The sequence below is a fragment of the Chiloscyllium plagiosum genome, unplaced genomic scaffold, assembly GCF_037043375.1.
Source record: "Chiloscyllium plagiosum isolate Xiang-an unplaced genomic scaffold, Cpla_swu_hap1 HiC_scaffold_9, whole genome shotgun sequence".
In the NCBI taxonomy this organism is placed as follows: Eukaryota; Metazoa; Chordata; class Chondrichthyes; order Orectolobiformes; family Hemiscylliidae; genus Chiloscyllium; species Chiloscyllium plagiosum.
This window is the reverse complement of record NW_028270147.1, coordinates 127248927-127272743: the sequence shown is the minus strand read 5'-3', so window position 1 is coordinate 127272743 and position 23817 is coordinate 127248927. Positions and strand designations below refer to the sequence as shown.

At 45.7% G+C, this 23817-nt stretch overlaps 1 gene segment (V, D, J or C); it reads left to right on the top strand.

Moving 5' to 3' along the window:
- Positions 1-11902: 11902 nt before the first annotated feature.
- LOC122544477 (Ig kappa chain V region Mem5-like) lies at positions 11903-20594 on the top strand. The segment is given in 4 exon segments: positions 11903-11999; positions 12186-12481; positions 13038-13071; positions 19646-20594. Coding segments are annotated over 4 exon segments (708 nt in total).
- The last annotated feature ends 3223 nt before the right edge of the window (positions 20595-23817 follow it).

Here is a 23817-nt window from a genome sequence, read left to right as displayed (position 1 = left end):
TCTCCTAAGCTTGAAAGAAAAAAGTCTTAGCTTGTCCAACATCTTCCTACAACTCAGACCATCGAGTCCAGGCAACATCCTTGTAAGTTTCTTTTGCACTCTTTCCAGTTTAATAACATCCTTCCTTTAGTAAGGTGACCAAAACTGAACACAATGCTTCAAATATAGCCTCAAAAACGTCCTGTGTAAATGCAACATAACTTCCCAACATCTATACTCAATGCCCTGACTGATGAAGGGTAGTGTGCCCAAAAGCCTTCTTCACTGCCCTGTGATTCCACTTTCAGAGAACTGTGGCTTAGTTGGGTGGCACAGTGGCTCAGTGGTGAGCACTGCTACCTCACAGTGCAAGGGACCTCGGTTCGATTCCCACCTTGGGTGACTGTCTGTGTGGAGTTTACACATTCTCCCTCTGTGGGTTTCCTCCCACAGTCCAAAGATGTGTAGGTTAGGTGAATTGGCTATGCTAAATTGCCCATAGTGTTAGGTGCATTAGTCAGGTATAAATGTAGGGGGATAGGTCTGGCTGGGTTACTTTTTAGAGGGTCAGTGTAGACTAGTTGGGCCGAAGGGCCTGTTTCCATACTGTAGAGAATCTAATCTAAAAAAAACTGTGAACCCGAACTCCAAAATCTCTCTGTTCCATTACACTCCTTAAGGCCCTACCATTCACCATGAAATTCCTACCTTGATTTGACTTTCCAAAATGCAAGACCTCACCTTTATCTGTATTTGACTCCATTTGCCATTTCTCGGTCCACTTCCCCAGCTGATCAAGGTCCTGCTGCAATTTCTGATAACCTTCCTCACTGTCCACGATACCGCCTATTTTAGTGTCATCTGCAAACTTATTAATGATTCTCACCCAAATCATTGATATAGATAATAAACAGTAATGGTCCCAGCACCGAGCCCTAAGGCACTCCACTACTCACAGGCCTCCAGTCTGACAAGCATCCTTCCACTATTACCCTCTGCTTCCTACCATCAAGCCAACTGTGTATCCAGTTTGCCAGCTCATCTCAGACTCCATACGATCTAACCTTCCAATGCAGTCTACCACATGGAAACTTATCAAAGGCCTCACTGAAATCCATGTAGACTACATCTACCACCCTACTCTCATCAAAATTCCTGGTCACTTCATAAAAGAACTCTAATAAATTTGTGAGGCATGATCTTCCACTCTCAAAGCCATGCTGACTACTCCTAATCAAACCCTATCTTTCCAAATGTATGTATATCTTATCCCTCAGAATCTTCTCAAGTAGTTTACCTACCACAGATGTTAAGCTTACTGTCTATAGTTCCCAGACTTTTATTTTGCAGTCCTTCTTGAATGAGGGCACAACATTCACTACCCTCCAATCTTCCAGGATTTTACCTGTGGTTAACGATGATGCAAAAATATCAACCATGCCCCCCTCAATTTCTTCTCTAGCCCTCTTGCAGTGTCATGGATATACCTGGTCAAGACCAGGATATTTATCCAACTTCATGCATTCTAATACATCCAATACCTCCTCTATTGTGATATGGACTGTCCCCAAGATATTGCCACTATCTTCCCCAAGTTCCTAAGTCTTCATGTCTTTTTCCATGGTAAACACAGAGGAGAAATATTAATTGAGAACCTCGCCCATCTTCGATGGATCTACACATACATGTCCACTTTGGTCCTTGAGAGACCCTATTCTCTCTCTCATTATTCTTTTTCCTTTAATACACTTAAAGTACCTCTTTATCCATCTGATAGCCTCAGCCAAGGCCCCCTTTTCACCCTCCTGATTTCCTTCTTCACTAGACTCCTGTATTTCCTGTATGCCTCCAGGGATTCCCTTGATCTCAGCTGCCAGTAGCTGATCCATGCCTCCTTCTTTATTCTGGTCAAAGCCTCAAACCCTGTCATCCAGGATTCCCTAATCCTGCTAACCTGTCCATTCACCCTCACAGGAGCATACAGACCTTGAACTCTAGCTATTTCACTTTTAAAGGCCTCCCACTTGCCCAAGGTCCCTTTACCTGCAAACAAACTATTCCAATCAACAAGCTCCTGTCTAATTCCAACAAAATTCACCTTGACCTAATTTAGAACTTGAACTTATGACCAGTTTTGTCCCTCTCCATAACTATTTTAAAATTAATAGAATGATGGTCCTCTTGCAGGGTGTGGGAGTTAAGGGTCACCACGGGTGTCCTTGCTGTTTTCACCTGTAAGAAGTGCACCCAACACCAGTTCCTCACAGACCACGTTAGGGAACTGGAGCTGGAGCTGAAGAATTTCGGATCAGGAACAGATTGGAGATTTTGTGGTCTTGAGCGAGACCCCCGCATGGTATGGTGCCTCCCAGGTGCCAGGGTCAGGGATGTCTCTGATCAAGTCTACAGGATTGTTAAGGGGGAGGGAGAACAGTTAGAAGTCGTTGTACACATCAGTACCAATGACATAGGTAGGGAAAGGGATGAGGATCTGAAAAGAGAATATAGGTCATTAGGTTGGAAGCTAGAAGGCAGGACAAGCAGACTAGTAATCTTAGGATTGCTACCGGTACCACATGCTAGTGAGGCTAGGTACAGACAGCGAGTGCAGATGAGCATGTTGCTGCAGAGCTGGTGTGGAAGGGAGGGCTTCATTTATGAGGATCATTGGGATACCTTCTGGGGAAGGTGGGACCTGTACCATTGGTGCCCCACCACCTGAACTGGAGGGGCACAAATATCCTGGCAGGAGGTTTGTTAGAGCTCTTCAGAAGGGTTTAAACTAGATTGGCAGGGGGGTCAGAAACTAGGCTATGGATCAGATGATGGAGTAGTTAGCGAACATCCAGATACAGCATATAGAGAGTCTGTGAGGAGGGAGAGACAGTTGATGGGACAAGGTGCAGTAAGTGTGATGGGTTGAATTGTGTCTATTTTAATTCAAGAAGTGTCAGGAATAAGAGTGACAAACTCAGAGCATGGATCAGTACTTGGGGCTATAATGTTGTGTCCATTACAAAGACTTGGATATCACAGTGGCAGGAATGGTTGTTGGATGTATCAGGGTTTAAATGTTTCAAAAGGAAGAGGGGTGGAGGTCAAAGTGATGGAGGAGTGACATTGTTAATCAGGGATAGTATCACAGCTGCAGAAAGGGAGATCGTCAAGGAAGGTTTGTCTACAGAGTCAGTATGGGTGGAATTCAGGAACAGGAAAGTTGCAGTCACTTTACTGAGAGTTTTCTACAGACCCCCCAAAGCAACCACGACATGGAGGAGAAGATTGGGAGGCAGATTTGGAAAAGGTGCACAAGTCACAGGGTTATTGTCATGGGTACCTTTAACTTCCCTCATACTGACTGGAACATCCTTAGTTCAAACAGTTTGGATGGAGCAGTTTTTGTCAAGTGTGTCCAGGAAGTGTTCTTGATGCAATATGCTGATAGTCTGACTGGAGGGGAGGCCATTTTGGATTTGGTGCTTGCAATGAACCATGTTAGGTATCAGATCTCTCTGTGGGACAGCATTTTGGTGATAGTGATCACAACTCACTGACCTTGACTGTAGTCATGGAGAGGAATAGGAACAGATGATATAGGAAAGTGTTTAATTGAGGAAAGGGAATTAGAATGCTATTAGGCAGGAACTGGGGACGCTAAATTGGGAATAGATATTCTCAGGGAAATTCATGACAGAAATGTGGGGGCTGTTTAGGAAGCACTTGTTGATACTGCTGGAGAGGTTTGTCCTGCTGAGGCAAGGAAGGGCTGGGAGGTTGAAGGAACCATGGATGAAAATGGATGTGGAACATATAATCAAGAGGAAGAAGAAAGCTTACTTAAGGCTGAGGAGACAAGGAGCGGACAAGGCTTTAGAGGGTTACAAGGTAGTCAGGAAGAAACTGAAGAATGGAATTAGGAGAGCTGGAATGGGGCAGGAAAGAGCTTTAGTGGGTAGGATTAAGGAAAACCCTAAGGTGCTCTACACTTACATGAGGAACAAGAGGATGGCCAGTGTGAAGGTAGGGATGACCAGGGATAGTGGAGGGAACTTGCACCTGGAGTCAAAGGATGTAGGGGAGGTCCTTAATGAATACTTTGCTTCAATATTCATTACTGAGAGGGACCTTGTCGTTTCTGAGGACAGCGTGAAACAGACTAAAATACTAGAACTGGTTGATGTTAGGAAGGAGGATGTACTGAAAAGTTTGAAAAACATAAGGATAGACAAATTCCCTGGGCCAGACAGGAGATAATCTAGGTTACTACGGGAAGTGAAGGTAGAGATTGCTGCACCTTTGGCGATGATCTTTGCATCCTCACTGTCCACTGGAGTCATGCCAGATGTTTGGAGGGTGGCAAATGTTATTCCACTCTTCAAGAAAGGTAATAGGGATAATCCTAGGAATTACAGACCAGTCAGTCTTACGTCAGTAGTGGGCAAAGTATTGGGGAGGCTTCTGAGAGACAGGATTTATGATTACTTGGAAAAGCATAGTTTGATTAGAGATAGTCAGCATAGCTTTGTAAGGAGCAGGTCATGCCTCACAAACCCTATTGAATTCTTTGAGGGCGCAACAAAACACATTGATGAAGATAGAGCAGTGGATGTGGTGTACATGGATGTTAGCAAGGTATTTGATTAGGTTCCCCATGATAGGCTCATTCAAAATGTAAGGAGGTAGGGATATAGGGAAATCTGGCTGTCTGGATACAAAATTGGCTCACCCATAGAAGACAGAGGGTGATAGTAGATGGAAAATATTCAGCCTGGAGCTCGGTGACTGGTGGTGTTACACAGGGATCTATTCTGGGGCCTCTGCTCTTTGTGATTTTGATAAGTACTTGGATTAGAAAGTGGAAGGGTGTGTTATAAAGTTTAGGCAAAGGTGAGGACTGCAGATGCTGGAAACCAGAGGTTAGATCAGAGTGGTGCTGGAAAAGCACAGCAGGTCAGGCAGCATCCGAGGAGCAGGAAAATTGACGTTTTGGGCAAAAGACCTTCATCAGGAATGGAGGCAGGGAGCTTCTGGGGTGGAGAGATAAATGGGAGAGGTGTGGGGCTGGGGAGAAGGTAGCAAAGAGTACAATAGGTGAATGGAGGTGGGGATGGAGTTGATAGGTCAGAGAGGAGGGTGGGGGATGGTAGCAAATAATACAGTAGGTGAATGGGGGTGGGGATGGAGGTGATAAGTCAAAGGGGAGGGTGGAACTTCCCACCTCTCAGCTCCACCCTCGCCTCTGACCTATCAACTCCATCCCCACCCCCATTCACCTACCGTGTTAGAAAGTTTGTCAATAACACAAAGGTTAGTGGAGTGGTGGATAGTGTGGAGGGCTGTTATAGTTTGCAAAAGGACATTGACAGAATACAGAACTGAGTTGATAAGTGGCAGATGGAGTTTAACCTGGAAAAGTGTGAAACGATTCATTTTGGAAGGTCAAATTTGAATGCAGATTACAGGGTTAAAGGCAGGATTCTTTGCAGTGTGGAGGAACAGAGGGATCTTGGGGTCCACATCCATAGATCTCTCAAAGTTGCCACCCAAGTTGATAGGGTTTTTAAGAATGCATATGGTGTGTTGGCTTTCATTAACAGGAGGATTGAGTTTAAGAGCTGCGAGGTTATGCTGCAGCTCAATAAAGCCCTGGTTAAACCACACTTGGAATATTGCGTTAAGTTCTGGTTGCTTCATTATAGGAAAAATATGGAAGCTTTCAAGAGTGTGCAGAGGAGATTTACCAGGATGCTGCCTGGACTGGAGGGCATGTTTTATGAAGAAAGGTTGAGGGAGTTCGGGCTTTCTCATTGGAGTGAAGAAGGATGAGAGGTGACTTGATAGAGGCGTACAAGATGATAGCTTAAAAATGTGTTGCTGGAAAAACGCAGCAGGTCAGGCAGCATCAAAGGAGAAGGAGAATCGACGTTTCGAGCATAAGCCCTTCTTCAGGAATCTTCAAGCCCAACACATTTTTAAGCTCTGATCTCCAGCATCTGCAGTCCTCACTTTCTCCACGTACAAGATGATGACAGGCATAGATAGAGTGGATAGCCAGAACCTTTTTCCCAGGGCAGAAAGTGCATAATTTTAAGGTGGTTGGAGGAAGGTTTAGGGGAGATGTCAGAGTTAAATTCTTTACACAGAGAATGGTGGGGGCGTGGAATGCACTGCCAGCGGTGGTAGTAGAGTCAGATACATTAGGGACATTTAAGCAACTCTTGAATACGTAAATGGAGGATAATACAATGTAGAGTATATAGGTTAGTCTGATCTTATAATATGATAAAAGGCCAGCACAGCATTGAGAGCTGAAGGGTCCATATTGTGCTGGACAGTTCTATGTTCTATGTTCTGTGTTCTATGGTCACTGGTCCCAAAGTGCTCCCCCAATGACACCTCCATCAACTGTCCTGCCCTATTTCCCAAGAGTATGTCATGTTTTGCCCCCTCCCCTGGCAGAGACTCAATACACTGCTTGAGGAAACGTTCCTGAATGCACTTAACAAATTCCAGCCCATCTAAGCTCTTAACGTTCTGGCAGTCCCAGTCTATGTTAGGAAAATTGAAATCCCTTACTATGACAACCCTTTGCTCATGCAGGTCTCTCCATCTCCCTGCATATTTGTTCATCTAATTCCCATTGACTTTTTGGGAGCCTGTAGTTCAACCCCAATAAGGTCACCATGCCCTTCTGATTTCTTAGCTCCATTCACAAAGCCTCACTGGATGACCCTTCAGTTATTTATTTTCTGACTACTGCCATGATACTCACCTTAATCAAAAATGCAACTCCCCCTCCCCTTCTTCCATCACCTCTGTGCTGCCAGTCCTGTCCCTCCCTGAACAATGTTTCTCTAATGGCTATAATATCCCAGTCCCACATACCTATCCATGCCCTGTGTCATTGGCCTTACCTGTCAGCCCTCTTGCATTGAAATAAATGCAATTTAATTCAACAGGTATTCCTTGCTCCCTGCCACATTCCTGCCTGATCTGTCTCTTCAACTTACTATTTCTGATTACTCTATCTCCTTTGAGCCTCGCACTTGCCTCCCTGCTGTTGAGGCTCCCACCCACCTGCTAATCTACTTTAAACCCTCCCTTGTAGCACTAGACTCTGACCACAGCAGAAAGCCCCAGTGTAAAAAATAACTGCAAAGTCTGTCAGAGCGCAAGGTTGCAACTTCACCAAGAGAGGAAGTGAAAGAAAGAGCTCGGAGCAGCTGGACGTTTGTTACTGAGACGAGAAAAAACTGTGAACCGTCTGCACTCCCTGGAATCTGACAGCACAGGGGGATGGCCATTCAGTCCATCATGGCTGTGAATGACCCAAATAGTCCCACTGCCCCTCTCTCTTCACATCACCAAGCAGGTCTTTCCTTCTCAACTCGAATTCCAATTCCCTCTTATTGACCTGGGTCCACAGCACAAGACTCCCCTAACCTGGGCTCCCAATTAACATCTCATTCACTCATTGGGAAACAAACTGCCTGGCCTGGGAAATGGAGCTCAGGACACTGAACAGTCCCTCCCCCCCTGCTGAGGTACACTTCATGCTGGGGGTCAGTTTCACGGAGTCTGAAAGTACATTCCAAATTCACCCAAATTCCCATTCTGTGTGTGGAATGCTCAAGCCTGTCTTCAAGATATCCCATGGCAGGAGCCATCACCATTCTGTTCAATTCTGTCCCACTGTTCTAAGTTCGATAGACTTTGAACAAATCCAGCAAGTTAAAAATGTGAACTATGAAGCACTGTGGGACAACAAAAGCAGCACAATTGTACTTCAGTACAAAGTGCAACATCATGGCCCATTGTAATCCCCCATCTACAAATTATCATCAAGCCAGGGGATCAACCCTGGTTCAGTGGAGAGTACAGGAGGGCATGTCAGGAGCAGCACCAGCCATACCTGAAGATGAGTTGTCAATCAGGTGAAGTTACCAAATAGGACCACTTGCTAAACAACACATGCTGCAAGTGATAGACCAAGCTAAGCAATCCCAAACCAATGGATCAGATCTAAGCTCTGTTGTCCTGCCACATTATGAATGGTGGTGGACAATCAAACAATTCAGTGAAGGAGGAGGCTCCACAAATATACCCATCTTCATTGACGGAGGAGCCCAACACATCCAGAGCAAAAGGTAAGACAGAAGCATTCACAACAATCTTCTGCCAGAAATGCTAAGTGGTTGATCCGTCTCGGCCTTCTCCAGTGGTCCCCAGATATCAGTGTTCAACCAATTTGATTCATTCCATGTGATGTCAAGAAATGATTGATAGCACTGGATACTGCAAAGGCTACATGCCCTGACAAAATTTCAGCAATAGCACTGAAAATATGTGCTCCACAAACAGCCACTCCCTGAGCCAAACTGTTCCAACAACATTGGCATGGACCCAGCAATGTGGAAGTTTGCTCAGGTAGTCCCTGTATATAAAAAGCCCGATAAATCCCACCTGGCATATCAGTCTGCTCTCGATCATCAGCAAATTGATGGAAGTTGTCATCAACAGTGCTATCAAGCAGCATCTGCTGAGCAATAGCCTGCTCAGTGACACACAGTTTGGATTCCATCAGGGGCCACTCAGTTCCTGACCTCCTTACAAGTTTGATCCATCATGGACAAGAGAGCTGAATTCCAGGTGAGGTGAGAGTGACAACCCTTGACATCAAGGTCGTAATCGACTGAATGTGGCATCAAGGAGCCCTGATATACCTGACACATAGGAAGATGGTCATAGTTGTTGGAGGTCAGTCACTTTACCTCCAGGATATTTCTGCAGGAGTTCCTCAGGCTCCTATCCTCAGCCCAACTATCTTCAGTTGCTTTATCAATGACCTTCCCTCCATCATATGTTCACAAGTGGGAATGTTTGTCAATGATTGCACAGCATTCAGCACCATTTGCAAACCCTCAGATACTGAAGCAGTCCATGTACAAAAACAGCAAGACCTGGACAATATCCCGACTTGAGCTGATGTGTGGCAAGGAACATTCACACCGTAAAAAGGCCAAATAGTGGCTCTCGCCATCAAGACAGAATTTAGCCATCATCACTTGAAATTTAATGGCCTTACTGTCACTGAATTTCTCACTACCAACATCTTAATTGTTAATAGAAACACAAATGAGCTCACCAAATCGTTAGAATGGTTTCATGAGAAGGTCAGAGGCTCATCTCCTGACTCCCCAAAGCCTATCCTCTATCTACAAGGAACAAGTCAGGCATGGAATACTCCCCACTTGCCTGGATAAGTGCAACCCCAATAACATTCAAGAAGCTTGACACCATCCAGTGCAAAGCAACCTGCTTTATTTGCACCACAAATATCCATTCCATCCACCAGCAACACTCTGTATCAGCAGTGTGGACCATCTACAAGATGCACTGCAGAAGTATATCAAAGCTCCTTAGATAGCACCTTCCAAACCCATGACCACTTCTATCTAGAGAGACAAGGGCAGCAGATACTTTGGAACAGCACCACCTGAAAGTTTCCCTCCAAGCTATTGACCACCGTGACTTGGAAATATATCGGTGTTCCTTCACTGTCGCTGGGTCAAAATCTTGGAAATCCCTCCCTCAGGGCATTGTGGGTCTACATGCAGAACATGGACTGCAGCAGTGCAAAAAGACAGCTCATCACCATCTTCTCAAGGGCATTTCAGGGTGGGGATAAATACTAGCCCAGATAGCAACACACACATCCCATGTATTAATTTAAAGGATTTATTAAAATACAAGCAACAAGATTGGGAAATGGAAATCAGGGTTCTAAGCATTCCCTCTGCCATCCTGAGGTCTATGTTTACTGGTTTCTATTTGAATGTCCAGTGGGAAACAGTGATCATGGTGAGTGTGGGGCTCAGTTCCTTTCTGTTGTTTCTTATTGTCCAGCCCTTATCCCAGGAAAATACCCTGACATAGAGCCTGATCGTGGAAGGTGAAGGAGAGGGGAAGGGATTGGGTCATGTTGTAAATGGAGAGGATGGGTCAGTGGGTCAGAGCCTGTCCTTTCCCTCCAGCTCACACTGATGGCCTGAGGATCTCCTCTCTCTCCTGGGCCTGCATGGAATGAGCTTTGTGTCCAAACCAGTCACCAGTGAGAATAGGCCAACAGCACAGAACCGCCCTTCATTTGACAAGAATCTGCCTGTCTTCCTGAGAGATCAAACTCTGGTCAATGTGAGAAATGAGGCCTCACTCCAGGAGATGACATGCTTCTGGGGTCAGGGGTTAACATCAGTTAGAGGGGCTGAGCAGAGGGAGATTTACCTTGCATTTAACTATTGCCATTAACAACACTGTGGGAAGGAGCGCGACAGAAAGAGATAGATAGAGAGAGAGAGACAGGCAGACAGAAAGAGATGGATGGAGAATGTGTGTGAGACAAGTGGGGTGGAGGAGCATCTGAAAAAGAGTGAGATTGGGGGAGGGGGTGAGAGAGAGGGTAGGGTTCAGTGTGATCGAGAGAGACGGACAGACAGACAGGAGCAGGAGATGAGACAGAATGACACAGAAGGAGAGAAAACTGTGAATGAAGGGATATAAAGAGGGAGAAAGAGAGAAAGTAGGAGGAATAGAAAGGGACTGATACTCAAGTGGAGGCTTTTAACTGGAGCGAGAGAAGGAGCGAGTGAGGAAAATGGAGTGAGAGATGGAGAAATGGAAACAGACTGAGGGAGAGTGAGAAAGTTGGAGAGACTAACTATGAGACAGAATGAGAGAGAGAGAGAATACGAGAGAAACTGAGAAAGGGTGAGAGAGAAAGAGGTGGTAGATGTGAGACAGCAAGAGAGGGAGAGAGACAGAGAGAGAGAAAGAGAGAGACAAAGGGAGAGACAGGTTCTGGTTACCACACTTTCAGCAGGATGTGATTGAAAGTGAGAAGGTGTGGAAGAGATTTCCCAGGTTGCAGCCTGGCCTAGAGGGTCTGAGCTATGAGGAAAGATTAGAAAGACTGGGGTTGTTTTCCTTGGAGCAGTGAAGGATGAGAGGGGACATGATAGAGGGGTATAAGATTATGAGGGGTAGAGGTAGAGTGGATAGGAAGGCACTATTTCCACATGTGGAGGGGTCAGTAACCAAAGGCACAGATTGAAGTTAATAGACATGGACATATAGAAACCTAGAACAAGTGTAGGCCATTCAGCCCTTTTGAGTCTGCTCTGTCATTCAGTATGATCATGGCTGATTCTCTCTCTCAAAGCCATATTCCTGCTTTCTCCCCATTCCCCTTGATCCTGATAAAACGTCTTTTTTTCTTGAATATATTCAATGTCCTGTCCTCCACAGCCTTCTGTGTGAGAGAATTCCACAGATTGACCATCCTCTGAGTGAAGAAATGTTTCCTCATCTCAGTCCTAAATGGTCTATCCCATTTCCCACGAGACTGTGTCCCCTGGTTCCAGACTCCCCAACCAGGGGAAACCTCCTCTCTACATCGAGTCAGTCCAGCCCTGTTGGAATCATATACATTTCAATCCTTGCAAACCTCAGTGAATCCAAGCCCAGTTGAGGAATGAGGCTGAGAGGAAAATTGAGAAGAAATGTTTTCATCCAGAGGGTGGTGGGAGTCTGGAACTCACCGCCTGAAAGGCTGGTTGACTCACAAACTCTCGGAACATTGAAGGAATATTTAGGTATTCACTTGTCTTGCTGTAGCCTCCAGGGCTATGGATCAAGAGCTGGAGAATGGGATTAGTGTCATCAGTTCATTGTTGACCAGCACAGAAGCAATGAGTCAAATGGTCTTATTCAGTTTGTTCACTTCAATGACTGTCTGAGACAGAGAGAGAGAGAGAGAGAGAAGAGGAAGTGTGAGGGACTGACGTGGCTCTCTCTGCCTGATGCCATTTACATACTGAGGAACACCCAGTCAGACTCTCACAGGCTGCAGCTTTATAAAGCAGAGCCAAGTGAAGGGAGAGTTTATCAGGAACCAGGGACAGGAGCACACACCATGATTTCACACATCCAGCTGATCTGGCCCCTGGCATTCTGTGTTGCAGGTACAAATCTCTCTCCTTCCACCTTGAATCTTTAGCTGCTCTCCATTTCACTCCAATTCTACTGACTTGTGATTGAAGGAAAAATGCTGAAACCAGAGGAATGCTCAGTGTCTCCAACAATCTCTCATTTGACAGGCTCTTTCTGTGACAGTTCTGACTTCACTGTGTTTCTCTCTGACCCCTCAGGTATCAGTGGGGACATCATCATGAGCCAGTCTCCCCCGGTGCTGTCAGTGAGACTGGGACAGACTGCAACCATCACCTGTACGGCCAGTCAAAATATTGATGATGATCTTTCCTGGTACCAGCAGCGAGAAGGTCAGAAGCCCAGTCTCCTAATCTATGGTGCAACAACTCGATTCACAGGAGTCTCTGAGCGATTCACCGGCAGTGGATACGATATAGAATTCACCCTGACAATCAGTAATGTACAGGAATTGGATGTTGGTGACTATTATTGTATGCAAGATGAAGCCTACCCTCTACACAGTGATACAGAGCCATACAAAAACCTGAGTAGACAGAGGATCATCTCCTGCATTTACACATACCACAGTTACATAAAATATATAATAATAGACACACAGTCCCACCTCCTGTACTGACAAATTCATAGCTTATATATAAATGAAACTGAACAAATTATCCCATGCTGGGATTGTCACGGTCCACTACACACTCCAGTCCCTGTGGTGTCCACCGTTCACTGACGGCCTCAAGTTTCCCTCTTCCACTCCATGGCTACATGGGAAGAGCAGCTGCAAGATTTAACATCGAAAAATAAATTTCACAAACTGCACAAGCTCAGCTGGAAACAACTTAGTGTGAGAGAGATAGAGAGAAGAGAGAGAAAGAATGAGAGAAAAGGAGAGAAAGAAAGACATGAGCGAAACAGAGAGACAGTGAGAGACAACAAAGAGACAAGGAGAAGGTGAGAATGGTTGAGACAGACAGAGAGAGGGAGAGGGTGAGAGAAACAGACAGAAGCAGAGAGCAGAGGTTTTTGTGCAGCCTCTGCACTGGGAGCTCTCACTGTGGTACACGTTCGGTAAAGGAACCAAGCTCAGACTGAGTAAGTAAAGCTCAATCCTCTGTTATTAACCCTGTCAAACATAATTTCTAAAACACAAATGTTGAATTGTTGAAGGTGTTCGTGGGGAGCTGCAGTGAATGAAATAGTTGATTGAGGAGCACTGTGTCTAACAGGGTGTCCAGCTGTATTTCTTTAGTTCTGTTGCTCCCTTTAAAAAAACAAGATATAAGTCAGTCAGTTTTACTCACCGTGTGGAGGAGCTCTGTCCATTTGCAGCCTGTGGTCCCATTCCTGCAGCATGGAGTGAAATCAGTGAGTAGCCTCCTGCCAGTCTCAGTGTGACGGACACAGGCAGAGTTTGATGTGAGCTCTGGCTCCCTGTCCTAGTCTCTGATCTCACTGACCTCAGCAGCAGCAGCAGCAGCACAGTGAGACACCGAGCTCCCACCTCCCCCAGCTTTAACTCTGCTTAATTACACAATCACAGAATTGTTACAGCATATAAGGAGGCCATTCTGCCCATCTTGTCTGCACTGGCTCTCTGAATGCGCAATTCACTGAGTGTCATTCTCCTGCCTTCTCCCTGTCACCCTGCACATTGTTCCTTTTCGAATAACAGTCTCATTCCCTTCAGAATGTTTCAATTGAAGCTGCCTCCACCACACTCTCAGGCAGTGCATTCCACACCTTAACCACTCACTGGCTGAAAATGTTTTTCCTTATTTGACTTTTGCTTCTTTTACCAATCACTTCCAATCTGTGGCCTCTTGCTCTCAATCCTTTCATGAATGGGAACATTTTTTCCCCGTTTGCTCTGATCAAACCCGTCCTGATTTTGAATTCCTCGAACAAATCCCCTCTCAGCCATCTCTTCTCCAGTCTATCTTCATAACGGAGGTTTCTCATTCCTGGAACAATCTTTGGAAATGTTTTCTACCCTCGCTACAAAACATTGACATCCTCCTGAATTATTTACATTATCTCACCCCATCAGGATTTCACAAACCTCTATCTGGTCACTCCTCAGCTTCCTGTACTTCAGGGTCCAGCCTCTCATAGTCATTGAGTTGTATAGCACTGAAATAGACCCTTCGGTCCAATTCGTCTGTGCCGACCAGATATCCTAAACTGATCGAGTCCCCTTTGCCAGTATTTGGCCCATATCCCTCAAAATGCTTCCTATTCATGTGTACATCCAAATGTCTTTTAAATGCTGTAATTTTATGCGCCACATTCACTTCCTCTGGCAGCTTGTTCTATATATGCAGCACCCTCTGCATGAAAATGTTACTCCTCGGTACCCTTTTGAATCTTCCGCTCTCCTCTTAAACCTATGCCTCCAGATTTGGACTCGCCCGTCTTAGGGAAAAGACCTTAGCTGTTTACCCTTTCTGTGCCCCTCGTGGTTTTTTAAATCTCTGTAAGGTCACCTCTGAGCCCCAGACCATTCAGTCTCTCCCTCTTGCTCAAACCTTCCACTCCTGGTAAAATCCTTGTAAATATTTTCTGCACCCTTTCCTGTTTAATAACATCCTTCCTGTGTATCCGAACTGCTAGGACTCTGTTCGACAACACTCCCCAGGGCCTTACTATTAATCCCCAGGGCCCTACCATTAATCCCCAGGGTCCTACCATTAATCCACAGGCCCTACCATTAACTGTGTAAATCCTGCCTTTCCAAAATGCAACATCTTGCACTTATCTAAATTGAACACCATCTGTCACTCCTCAGCCATTGGCCGAACTGATCAAGGTCCTGCTGTACTGTGAGATAATCTTCTTCATTATCCACTTCACCACCAATTTTGATGTAATCTGCAAACTTACTAAATTTACCTACTATATTCACATCAAGATCATTTATTTAAATCATGAAAATAGTGGACCCAGCACCGATATTTATGGCACATCACTGGTCACAGACTTCCAGTCCAAAACGCAGCCCTCTACCACCACTCTTTGTCTCCTACCTCAAGTCAATTTTTTATCCAAATGACTAGCTCAACCTGGAACTCATGTGACCTAACCTTCCTACTCATTCTACCATGGCTAACCTTGTCAAATGCTTTGTTAAAATCCAGGTGGACAATGTCAATTGCTCTGCCTTCATCAATCTTCTTTGTTTCCTCTTCAAAAAAACTCAATCAAGTTAGTGAGATATGATTTCCAATCCACAAAGCCACATTGACTATCCCTTTGGGTACTCCAGTTTCCTCACACAGTCCAAAGATGTCTAAGTTAGATGGATTGGTCATGCTAAATTGCCCAAAGTGGACAGGAATGTGCAGGTTAAGTGAATTAGCCATCTTTAAGGGGACCTATTCACTCCCTAGTTACACTTTTGCCCTTTTCTTATTTACAATATTTCGACCACTTCTGTCTCAAAACAGCCAGGAATTGAGTGCCATTCCTCAAATATACCTCGACTGTCCCTGAACTACGATCTCTATTATTCACTTCAGGACTTTGCTGCAACCTTTAACCCCAGTTCATTCACACTGATGTGTTCTTACCCAACGGAAGTCTGTGTTTTCCCAAGTGAATCATTTCGAATCTGGATTGTCCTTTTTTCCTTTTCCATGGTCACCCTCAACCTTATGATACAATGATTACTCTTCCCTTAATGTCCTCTCACTGACACTTGATCTACTTGGGCCTCCTCATTCCCAAGATCCAGGTATAACAGAGCCTCCTTTCTCATTGGACTGGAAACACACGGCTGGAGAAAGTTCACCTGAGCACCCTCTCACAACACTGGCCCCTCTCTGCCCCCCTTCACAATGATACTATCCAGTCTATGAGGATAATTAAAGCTCTTCCCCTCCCCACCCCCCCAGCCACCCTATTTATAACAACTCTACGTAGTGATTTGACAGACCCTGTAAATTCCTTGCAGATTTGTTCTTCTACATCCTTTTCACTTGATGGTGATCTTTGGACTGCACTGAGGATTCTGTGAACCTTGGTGTTTCTCTCTGATATTCCCCCCTGGCTACCACAGCCCTACCAAGTCAGTTTAAACTCTCTCCAAAGCAGCAACAAATCACCCCACAAGGAACTCAGTCCCAGCTCTGTTCAGGAGCATCCCATTCAGTCTGTACAGGTAACATCTCACCCACAGCCAGGCCCAATGCCCTAAGAATCTAAAGCCCTCCCTGCTCGACCCTCTTTTCAACCTCTTATTCATCCGTCTTATCTTCCTGTTTCTATTCTCACTTATTTGGGGCACTGGGAGTAATGTGCACATGCCTACTTTTCAGCTCCTGCTCTGAACTCCCTCCCGACCTCCCTAAATTCTGACTGCAGGACTACATCCCTTTTCTCCCTCTGTCACTGGGACCGATGTGGACCACGACTGCTGCCTGTTCCCCATCTCCCCTCAGGGTGCTCTGCAGCCGTTCAGTGACATCCTTGACCCTGGCACCAGGGAGACAACACACCATCCTGGATTCCCATCTGCAGCTGCAGAAACACTTATCGATTGCACTCACTCTCAAATCTCCTTTCACTATCGCTCTTCCAGTCTTCCTTGTGCCCCCCTGTACAGCTGAGCCCTCCCCATGGTGCCAGGGACTTGGCTCTGGCTGCACTCCCCAGATGAACCATCATTCTCACCAGGATTCTGAACTGAATCCTGGTTGGACAGTGGGATGCACTCAGGGGATTCCTGTACTAGCTGCCTGGTCCTTTTGGACTGTCTGCTGCTCCCCCATTCCCTTTCTCCTTGCATACTCTGAAGCTGCAGAGTGACCACATCTAGAAACGTGCTCTCCACGGAGCTCTCAACCTCACGGACACTCCGCACTGACACCAGCTGCTGCTCAAGCTTCGAAACCCGGAGCTCCAACTGCTGTCACTGACCGTCCTACTCTCATGGTCTTCTAGGATCCCCGGAAGCATCCTGAAGTTCCCATATGGAACACACTGGCTCCACTCCCTGGTTACCTCTTGGCAAAGTTCTGATGACAAATAGCTACAGCAGGGCTCACAGTCCCGTGCTTTCAGTATCCCAGGATTTGGAAAACTGAAAGACAATTGGCCCTTAATTAGAACAGAATCAAGCCATTCAGCCCATCGAATCTATTCTGCTATTCCATTATGGCTGTGATATTTTTCAAGCTCATTCTCCTGCCTCCCTCCACAGCCTTCAAACCCATTACCAATCAAGAACCTATCTCTCTCTGTTTTGAATTCACTCAACAACGTGACCTCCACAGCCCTCTGTGGCAATGAGATGCATAGATTTTGCACCTTTTGGCTGTAGAGATTCCTCATCACCTCAGTTCAAAAGAGTCATTCTCTGACCCTCGCATACTTGTCTCTGCAACGAGTGGAAACATTTTCTCCACATCCACACTATCCAGGCCTCACAGTATTCTGAAAGTTTCAATCAGATAGCCCTTCACTCTTCTAAACACCACAGAGTACAGCCCTAGAGTGCACAAACAGTCCTCATATGACATGCCCTTCATCTCTGAGATCATTCAGACTTTTCTACTTCCCCAGCACATTTTCCTTAGTAACGTCCACTACACTCACCTCTCCCCCACTGTCATTTAGGCTGTCCCTGATTTCTCTTATCAGCCATAGTTGTCTCATAATCCCCTTGGTATGTATGTTTGTCCTTGGGCTGAATTTCTGCTGTCCCTTCCAAATGATCCCCCAAAATCTCCTGCCATTGCTTCCCTGCTAGACTCCCCTTCCAATCAACTCTGACCAGCTCCCCCTTCATGTCTTTGTATTTATCTCTATTCAAATGCAATACAATTACATCTGATTCCAGCTTCTCCCTCTCATACTGCAGGGTGAATTCTGTCACAATACGGTCACTGCCTCTGAGGGGGACCTTCACATTAAGATCCTCAATCAAGTCTGCCTCATTACACAAGACCAAATCCAGAATTGCCTACTCCCCTGAGGGCTCTACCAGAAGTTGTTCCAAAAAACAATCATCTTGTAGATGTTACATGAATTGCATTTCTGGCGATTGACTACCAAACTGGTTTTCCCGTCCACCTGCATATTGAAGTCCCCCATTCATATTGCAATGAGGCCTTTCTTACAGGCCTTTTCCATCTCTGGTTTATTTTCTTCCCCACATCCTGATTACTGCTCATGTGCCTGGACATTACTCCCATCAGGGTCTTTTTCTCTTGTGCTTGCTCAACTCTACCCGTACAGATTGTATGATTTCTGACTCTATGTTACTTCTTGCTGTCTCTGCTGATGGAAATCAGTCCTTCATATCCACTCTCCAGGCCCTCCCTCATTTTACACACCTCAATCAAATCTCCCCTCAGCCTGTTCTGTTCGAACGAAAACAGTTCCAGCCAATCCAATCATTGCTCAAAGCTAAAACTCACTATTCCTGATAAAATCTTCAAAAATCCCCCGTTTCTTTTCTATTGGGATCACATCCTTCTTGACCCACACATTGTCCGTACACTCTCACCTTACAGGGGTCACGGGGTCATTAGGAGCAGTGACCCTGGGTAACCCTGGGACACTGAGTGTCTTTGCAGCCTCACCCTTGACCTCAGCCCAGTTGTTGCAGCAAGGTTTGAAATGTAATCTAGAATCTTCTACACAGACACTGAACGTGACTCCTTCCTGAAATGTTTGGATCTAAGTCTGCTCCAAGGTTTGTGTATAAAGTTCTTCTGATCTGTGGGTTTTTAAAAGAGGTATTGAGCTCCATCCCACTTTCCAACTCTTGCTCCATAGCTCTGGAGGTTTCAATGTTTCAAGTGAATATCCAAGTGTTTTTTCAATGTGATGAGGGTTTCTGCCTCTCCCACCCTTTCAGACAGTGAGTCCCAGATCCCACCAGCCTCTGGGTGAAAGCAATTGCTCCTCAAACCCTGCCCCCAGTTCATTTTAATCTCGCCTGATTATTGCCCTCTGTGCTGATGGAAATCAGTCCTTCCTACCCATTCTATATAAGTCCCTCATCATTTTAAGCACCTTAATCAAATCTCCCTTCAAACCAATCATTCCTCAAACTCCTGCTTTGTGACAAAACCCTCCTCTGTCCCCGTCTCTATTGGGATCACATCCTTCCTGTAATGTGTTGACCAGAACCGTACACAGTTCTCTCACTGTGCTCTAACTGGGATTTTATACATTTCCAGATTAAACAAACTCCTTGCTTTCACTGTCAACCAAAAATGGAAAATACCCATCTGCTTTGTGATCACCTTATCCCCCCTTCATACATCTCATCTGGAGCCAGAGAGGATCACAAAATGATGTTCACAGTCTCTGCATTTCTCCATCCCTACTCTCAATCTCACTGAGTTCTGATCACTGTCAATGAAATGATCCCCCATTGATAGCCCTTCCAGCTGCACACATTCATTCCCTAAACAATAGTCCAAAACTGTCCCTTCTCTTTCACCATCACCATCTCAGGAGCAATTAGGGATGGGCAATAAATGCTGACCCTGCCAGTGACACTCACATCTCAAAAAGCAATTTCAAAAATGTCTGTTCTTTTGTTGGGGTTGTTAGGTATTGAGTGCAAAACTTCAAGCAAATTGTTTGTTAGTTAAAGTTCATAAAATTGAAATCCCTTTGAATGGCAGGGATTAAAATTGTTTCTCTTGTCTTTCAGGCCGTGAGAACTCTCAGCCCAAGCTGACCCTGCTGCCCCCCTCCCCAGAGCAGGTCAATGCCAAGGGCACTGCCACCCTGGTGTGCCTTGCGAATCACTTCTATCCTGATGAGCTGGAGGTGCAGTGGAAGAAGGACGGTGCAGTCATTTCGGACGGGGTTCAGACCAGCAGCTACCTGCGAGCTTCGGACAGCACCTACAGTGTCAGCAGCCTGCTGACCCTCTCTGGGTCTGCATGGGAGTCCAACGCTCGCTTCTCCTGTGCCCTCACACATGTGACCCTCCCCTCTCCCCTCAGCAAGAGCATCAGGAGATCAGAATGTGTGTAGAATGTTTGAGACAGTCCACAGAGGAGACACAACTTTAAATAAAACAGGGCTGAGCTGGCAGGACAAAGATCATTGTCAGCACTGAATTTCAACTCTCTTCCTTCTCAGGACTGGCTCAGAGACATTTCTGAGGTTCAGGGGTTTGTGCAGGTAACTGGGACAGTATACAGGGAGATTTACTCTGGATCTAATCTCATGATGCATATCCCTGACATGGGAGTATTTCTTGGGGATAGTGTAGAGGCAGCTTTACTCTGTATCTAACCCCATGCTGTCCTTGTCCTGGGAGTGTTTGATTGGGACAGTGTTGACTTGTGATACCAAGTAAAATCTCTCGAAGATGCTGAAGACTGTCAGCTGCACAAAACAATGTGAACCTCCGAAGTCTCTGCTTCAGTAAACCAGATCTCCTTCCTGCTCAGCCACCAGTTCCAATTTAAGGTTTTGTCACTGTGTAAAGGGACAGTATTCTCATGTTACTGAGAAAATCTCCACAAGTGTTTTCCTCAAGCTCCATTGTGGCTGTGAATTTGTGCAGCTACCTCTGTCTGGGCTGTTAATTGCAGTCTGTTTTTTATCAATGTCAATCTGAAAAAGGGAATAAAGGTGAAGAAGATTCAGTTGGTGTCTTGTGAGTACTTTGGAAATGACCATCAGCCACTCAGTTATTTGGCAGGATTTCAGCAAATGATTGTTTTGATTGGCTGCCTGGCCGGTCAATCAATGACACATCGGCTGAAGGTTGGGCTGAGAGCCAATCATCAATCATTTTCAAATGATCCCTTTGGTCTGGAATTTGTTGAGTTTACAAGATTCTAAACAGAACAGAAACTAAAAGCTGCTGTGACCACAATCATTGCAATCTGAGGCATTTACTCTTCACTCCGTTGGTCCAGGCCCAGCTGGTGGGATCACACTCTGCCCTCTCTGCTGTCCAACACTGAAATCAGCTTCGGCCAATCTCAGATGTTAGTAGCTGCAGTCGTAATGTTCATTTCTCCCAGCTGAGCCTGTTACTCACAATGGGAACTCAAAACTGAACTGAGTAAGTCCTTCGTTCAGAGAGGATCAGTCAGGATCTTATATCACACATGAATGACCCTGTTGGAAGTGACTAATACCCAATGTTGTCTGGAGGTGTGACTGTCAGTGAGGTGTGACTGTTAGTAATGCTGTCTGCAGATGCATGTCTCTGAGTGCCGCAGATGACACCAAAATTGAAGGTGTAGTGGACAGCGAAGAGGGTTACCTCAGATTACAACAGGATCAGGACCAGATGGGCCAATGGGCTGAGAAGTGGCAGCTGGAGTTTAATTCAGATAAATGAGAGGTGCTGCATTTTGGGAAAGGAAATCTTAGCAGGATTTATACACTTAATGGTAAGGTCCTAGGGAGTGTTGCTGAACAAAGAGACCTTGGAGTGCAGGTTCATAGCTCCTTGAAAGTGGGTCGCAGGTAGATAGGATAGTGAAGAAGGCGTTTGGTATGCTTTCCTTTATTGGTCAGAGTATTGAGTACAGGAGTTGGGAGGTCATGTTGCGGCTGTACAGGATATTGGTTGGGCCACTGTTGGAATATTGCATGCAATTCTGATCTCCTTCCTATCGGAAAGGCGTTGTGAAAGCTGAAAGGGTTCCGAAAAGATTTACAAGGATATTGCCAGGGTTGGAGGATTTGAGCTATAGGGAGAGGCTGAACAGGCTGGGGCTGTTTTTCCTGGAGCGTCGGAGGCTGAGGGGTGACCTTATAGAGGTTTACAAAATTATGAGGGGCATGGATAGGGTAAGTAGGTAAAGTCTTTTCCCTGTGGTCGGGGCGTCCAGAGTTACAGGGCATAGGTTTAGGGTGAGAGGTGAAATATATAAAAGAGAGCTAATGGGCAACTTTTTCGCGCAGACAGTGGTACGTGTATGGAATGAGCTGCCAGAGGAAGTGGTGGAGGCTGGTAAAAATGCAACATTTAAGAGGCATTTGGATGGGTATATGAATAGGAAGGGTTTGGAGGGATATGGGCCGGGTGCTGGCAGGTGGGACTAGATTAGGTTGGGATATCTGGTCAGCATGGACGGGTTGGACCGAAAGGTCTGTTTCCATGCTGCACATCTCTATGACTCTATAACAGTTCCCTCGTTAATGTCTGTGGATGTGTGCCGCAGCTTTGCAGCATGCCATCCCCCCTTGAGTTCGATTTCCGTGTGAAACCTTGACAGAGGTGATGATTTCAGATTTGTTTTGAAGAGGGGAAGGGAGGTGATGTGTTGTGATCATATCCTAGGCCCCATTCCCATATTCCAGTTAAACCTGGATTAAGAGGATGCTGTGGTCAGTGATTCCATAACTGAGATTTATACAAGCACTTACTATTGACCCCAATTTTGTACAGAATGTTGACATCAATCGAATGGTTTGAAGTGAATGGGAAAGAATTGGGATCTTCCTTTACATCTAGCTGTAGGGTCTGTGGTGTGGTGTGATCACAGGACACAGGCAGACCAACAAATGTAAGTTAGTTCACTGTTGAAAATGCAATTGTTACAATTTCTTTAAATTCATTTGTGGGACTTGGGGAATGCTGGCTGGCCAGCATTGATAGCCCATCTCTATTTGCTCTTGAGAAGGTGGTGGTGAATCGCTGCAGTCCATTTGCTGTGGGTTGACCCACAGTACCGTGAGTGAGGGAATTCCAGGATTTTGACCCAATGACTGTGAAGGGTTGATGCCAGGTGGTCCATCCAGTTTCATTCCTTTGTTGTAACTTTCTAGCAATTGATACAACTGAGTGGCTTGCTAGGCCATTTCAGGGGGCAGCTGAGAGTCAACCACATTGCTGTGGCTCTGGAGTCACACATAGGCCAGACCAGGTAAGGAGGGCAGATTTCCTTCCCTTAAGGACATTAGTGAACCAGATGGGTTTTTCTGATAATTATTTAACTCTTAATTCCAGATATTATTTTATTGAACTCGAACTCCACCATCTGCCATAGTGGGATTCAAAACCAGAAAATTATTCTGAGTTTCTGGATTAATAGCCAAGTGATAATATCACCTCCCCAGTAAATATAAGATGTCCCCCAGAGATGTCTCCTCCAGGGTGAACAACTGGGGGCAGCTGGGCATTAAAGTTAAATAACACCAACAAAAGGAACCTGTTCACTGGGACAACACACTGCTACAAGTTAAGCATACAATTTTCCCAAATGTTAACTACATTTAATATCGAACCTGTTCGAAAATTAAAGAAACAAGGTACAGGCAGATCATTTTTTCTGTGTGTATTGTACAAATCAAGTCCTTTAGCTGATCCAAAGTAAACTGAATCACTTAAAACTGTATCCCAACTTCTGGATTCCCCCACAAGAGGAAACACCCCCTTGGTATTCATCTGTCACATCCCTTCAGGGTCTCAGTTAGTCCAGCAGTATCTGTGGAGAGAAAAACAGAGTTAGAGCTACCCCCCATGTCAGGTTCTCCTCACCCCCACATCCCCCACCTCTCCCTGCCCTGTGCTGACTCCTCCTCCTCCTCCTGTCTCCTTTTCCCATCTTCAGTCTCCACCAGCCTCTGTTTGGTTTGGAGGAGCTCCTTATTGAGGACATCAGCCTTGTCTGCAACCTGAGTGGGCAAGATGGACACAGTGTGAGGGACCGAGCAGAGGATTCCCTCCAAGCCTCCGGACAGTACGATTGGACACTCGGGCACTCTTTCCCAATTTCAGGGGGCTGGGGAGGAGGGGACAACTTCTCGCTCTGGAGATAGAACTGCATTCAATTGCCCAGCTTCTAGCCACCCTGTCAATGAGCACACCCTGCAGTCTAACTGATCAAACACATGATGTGGAGGTGC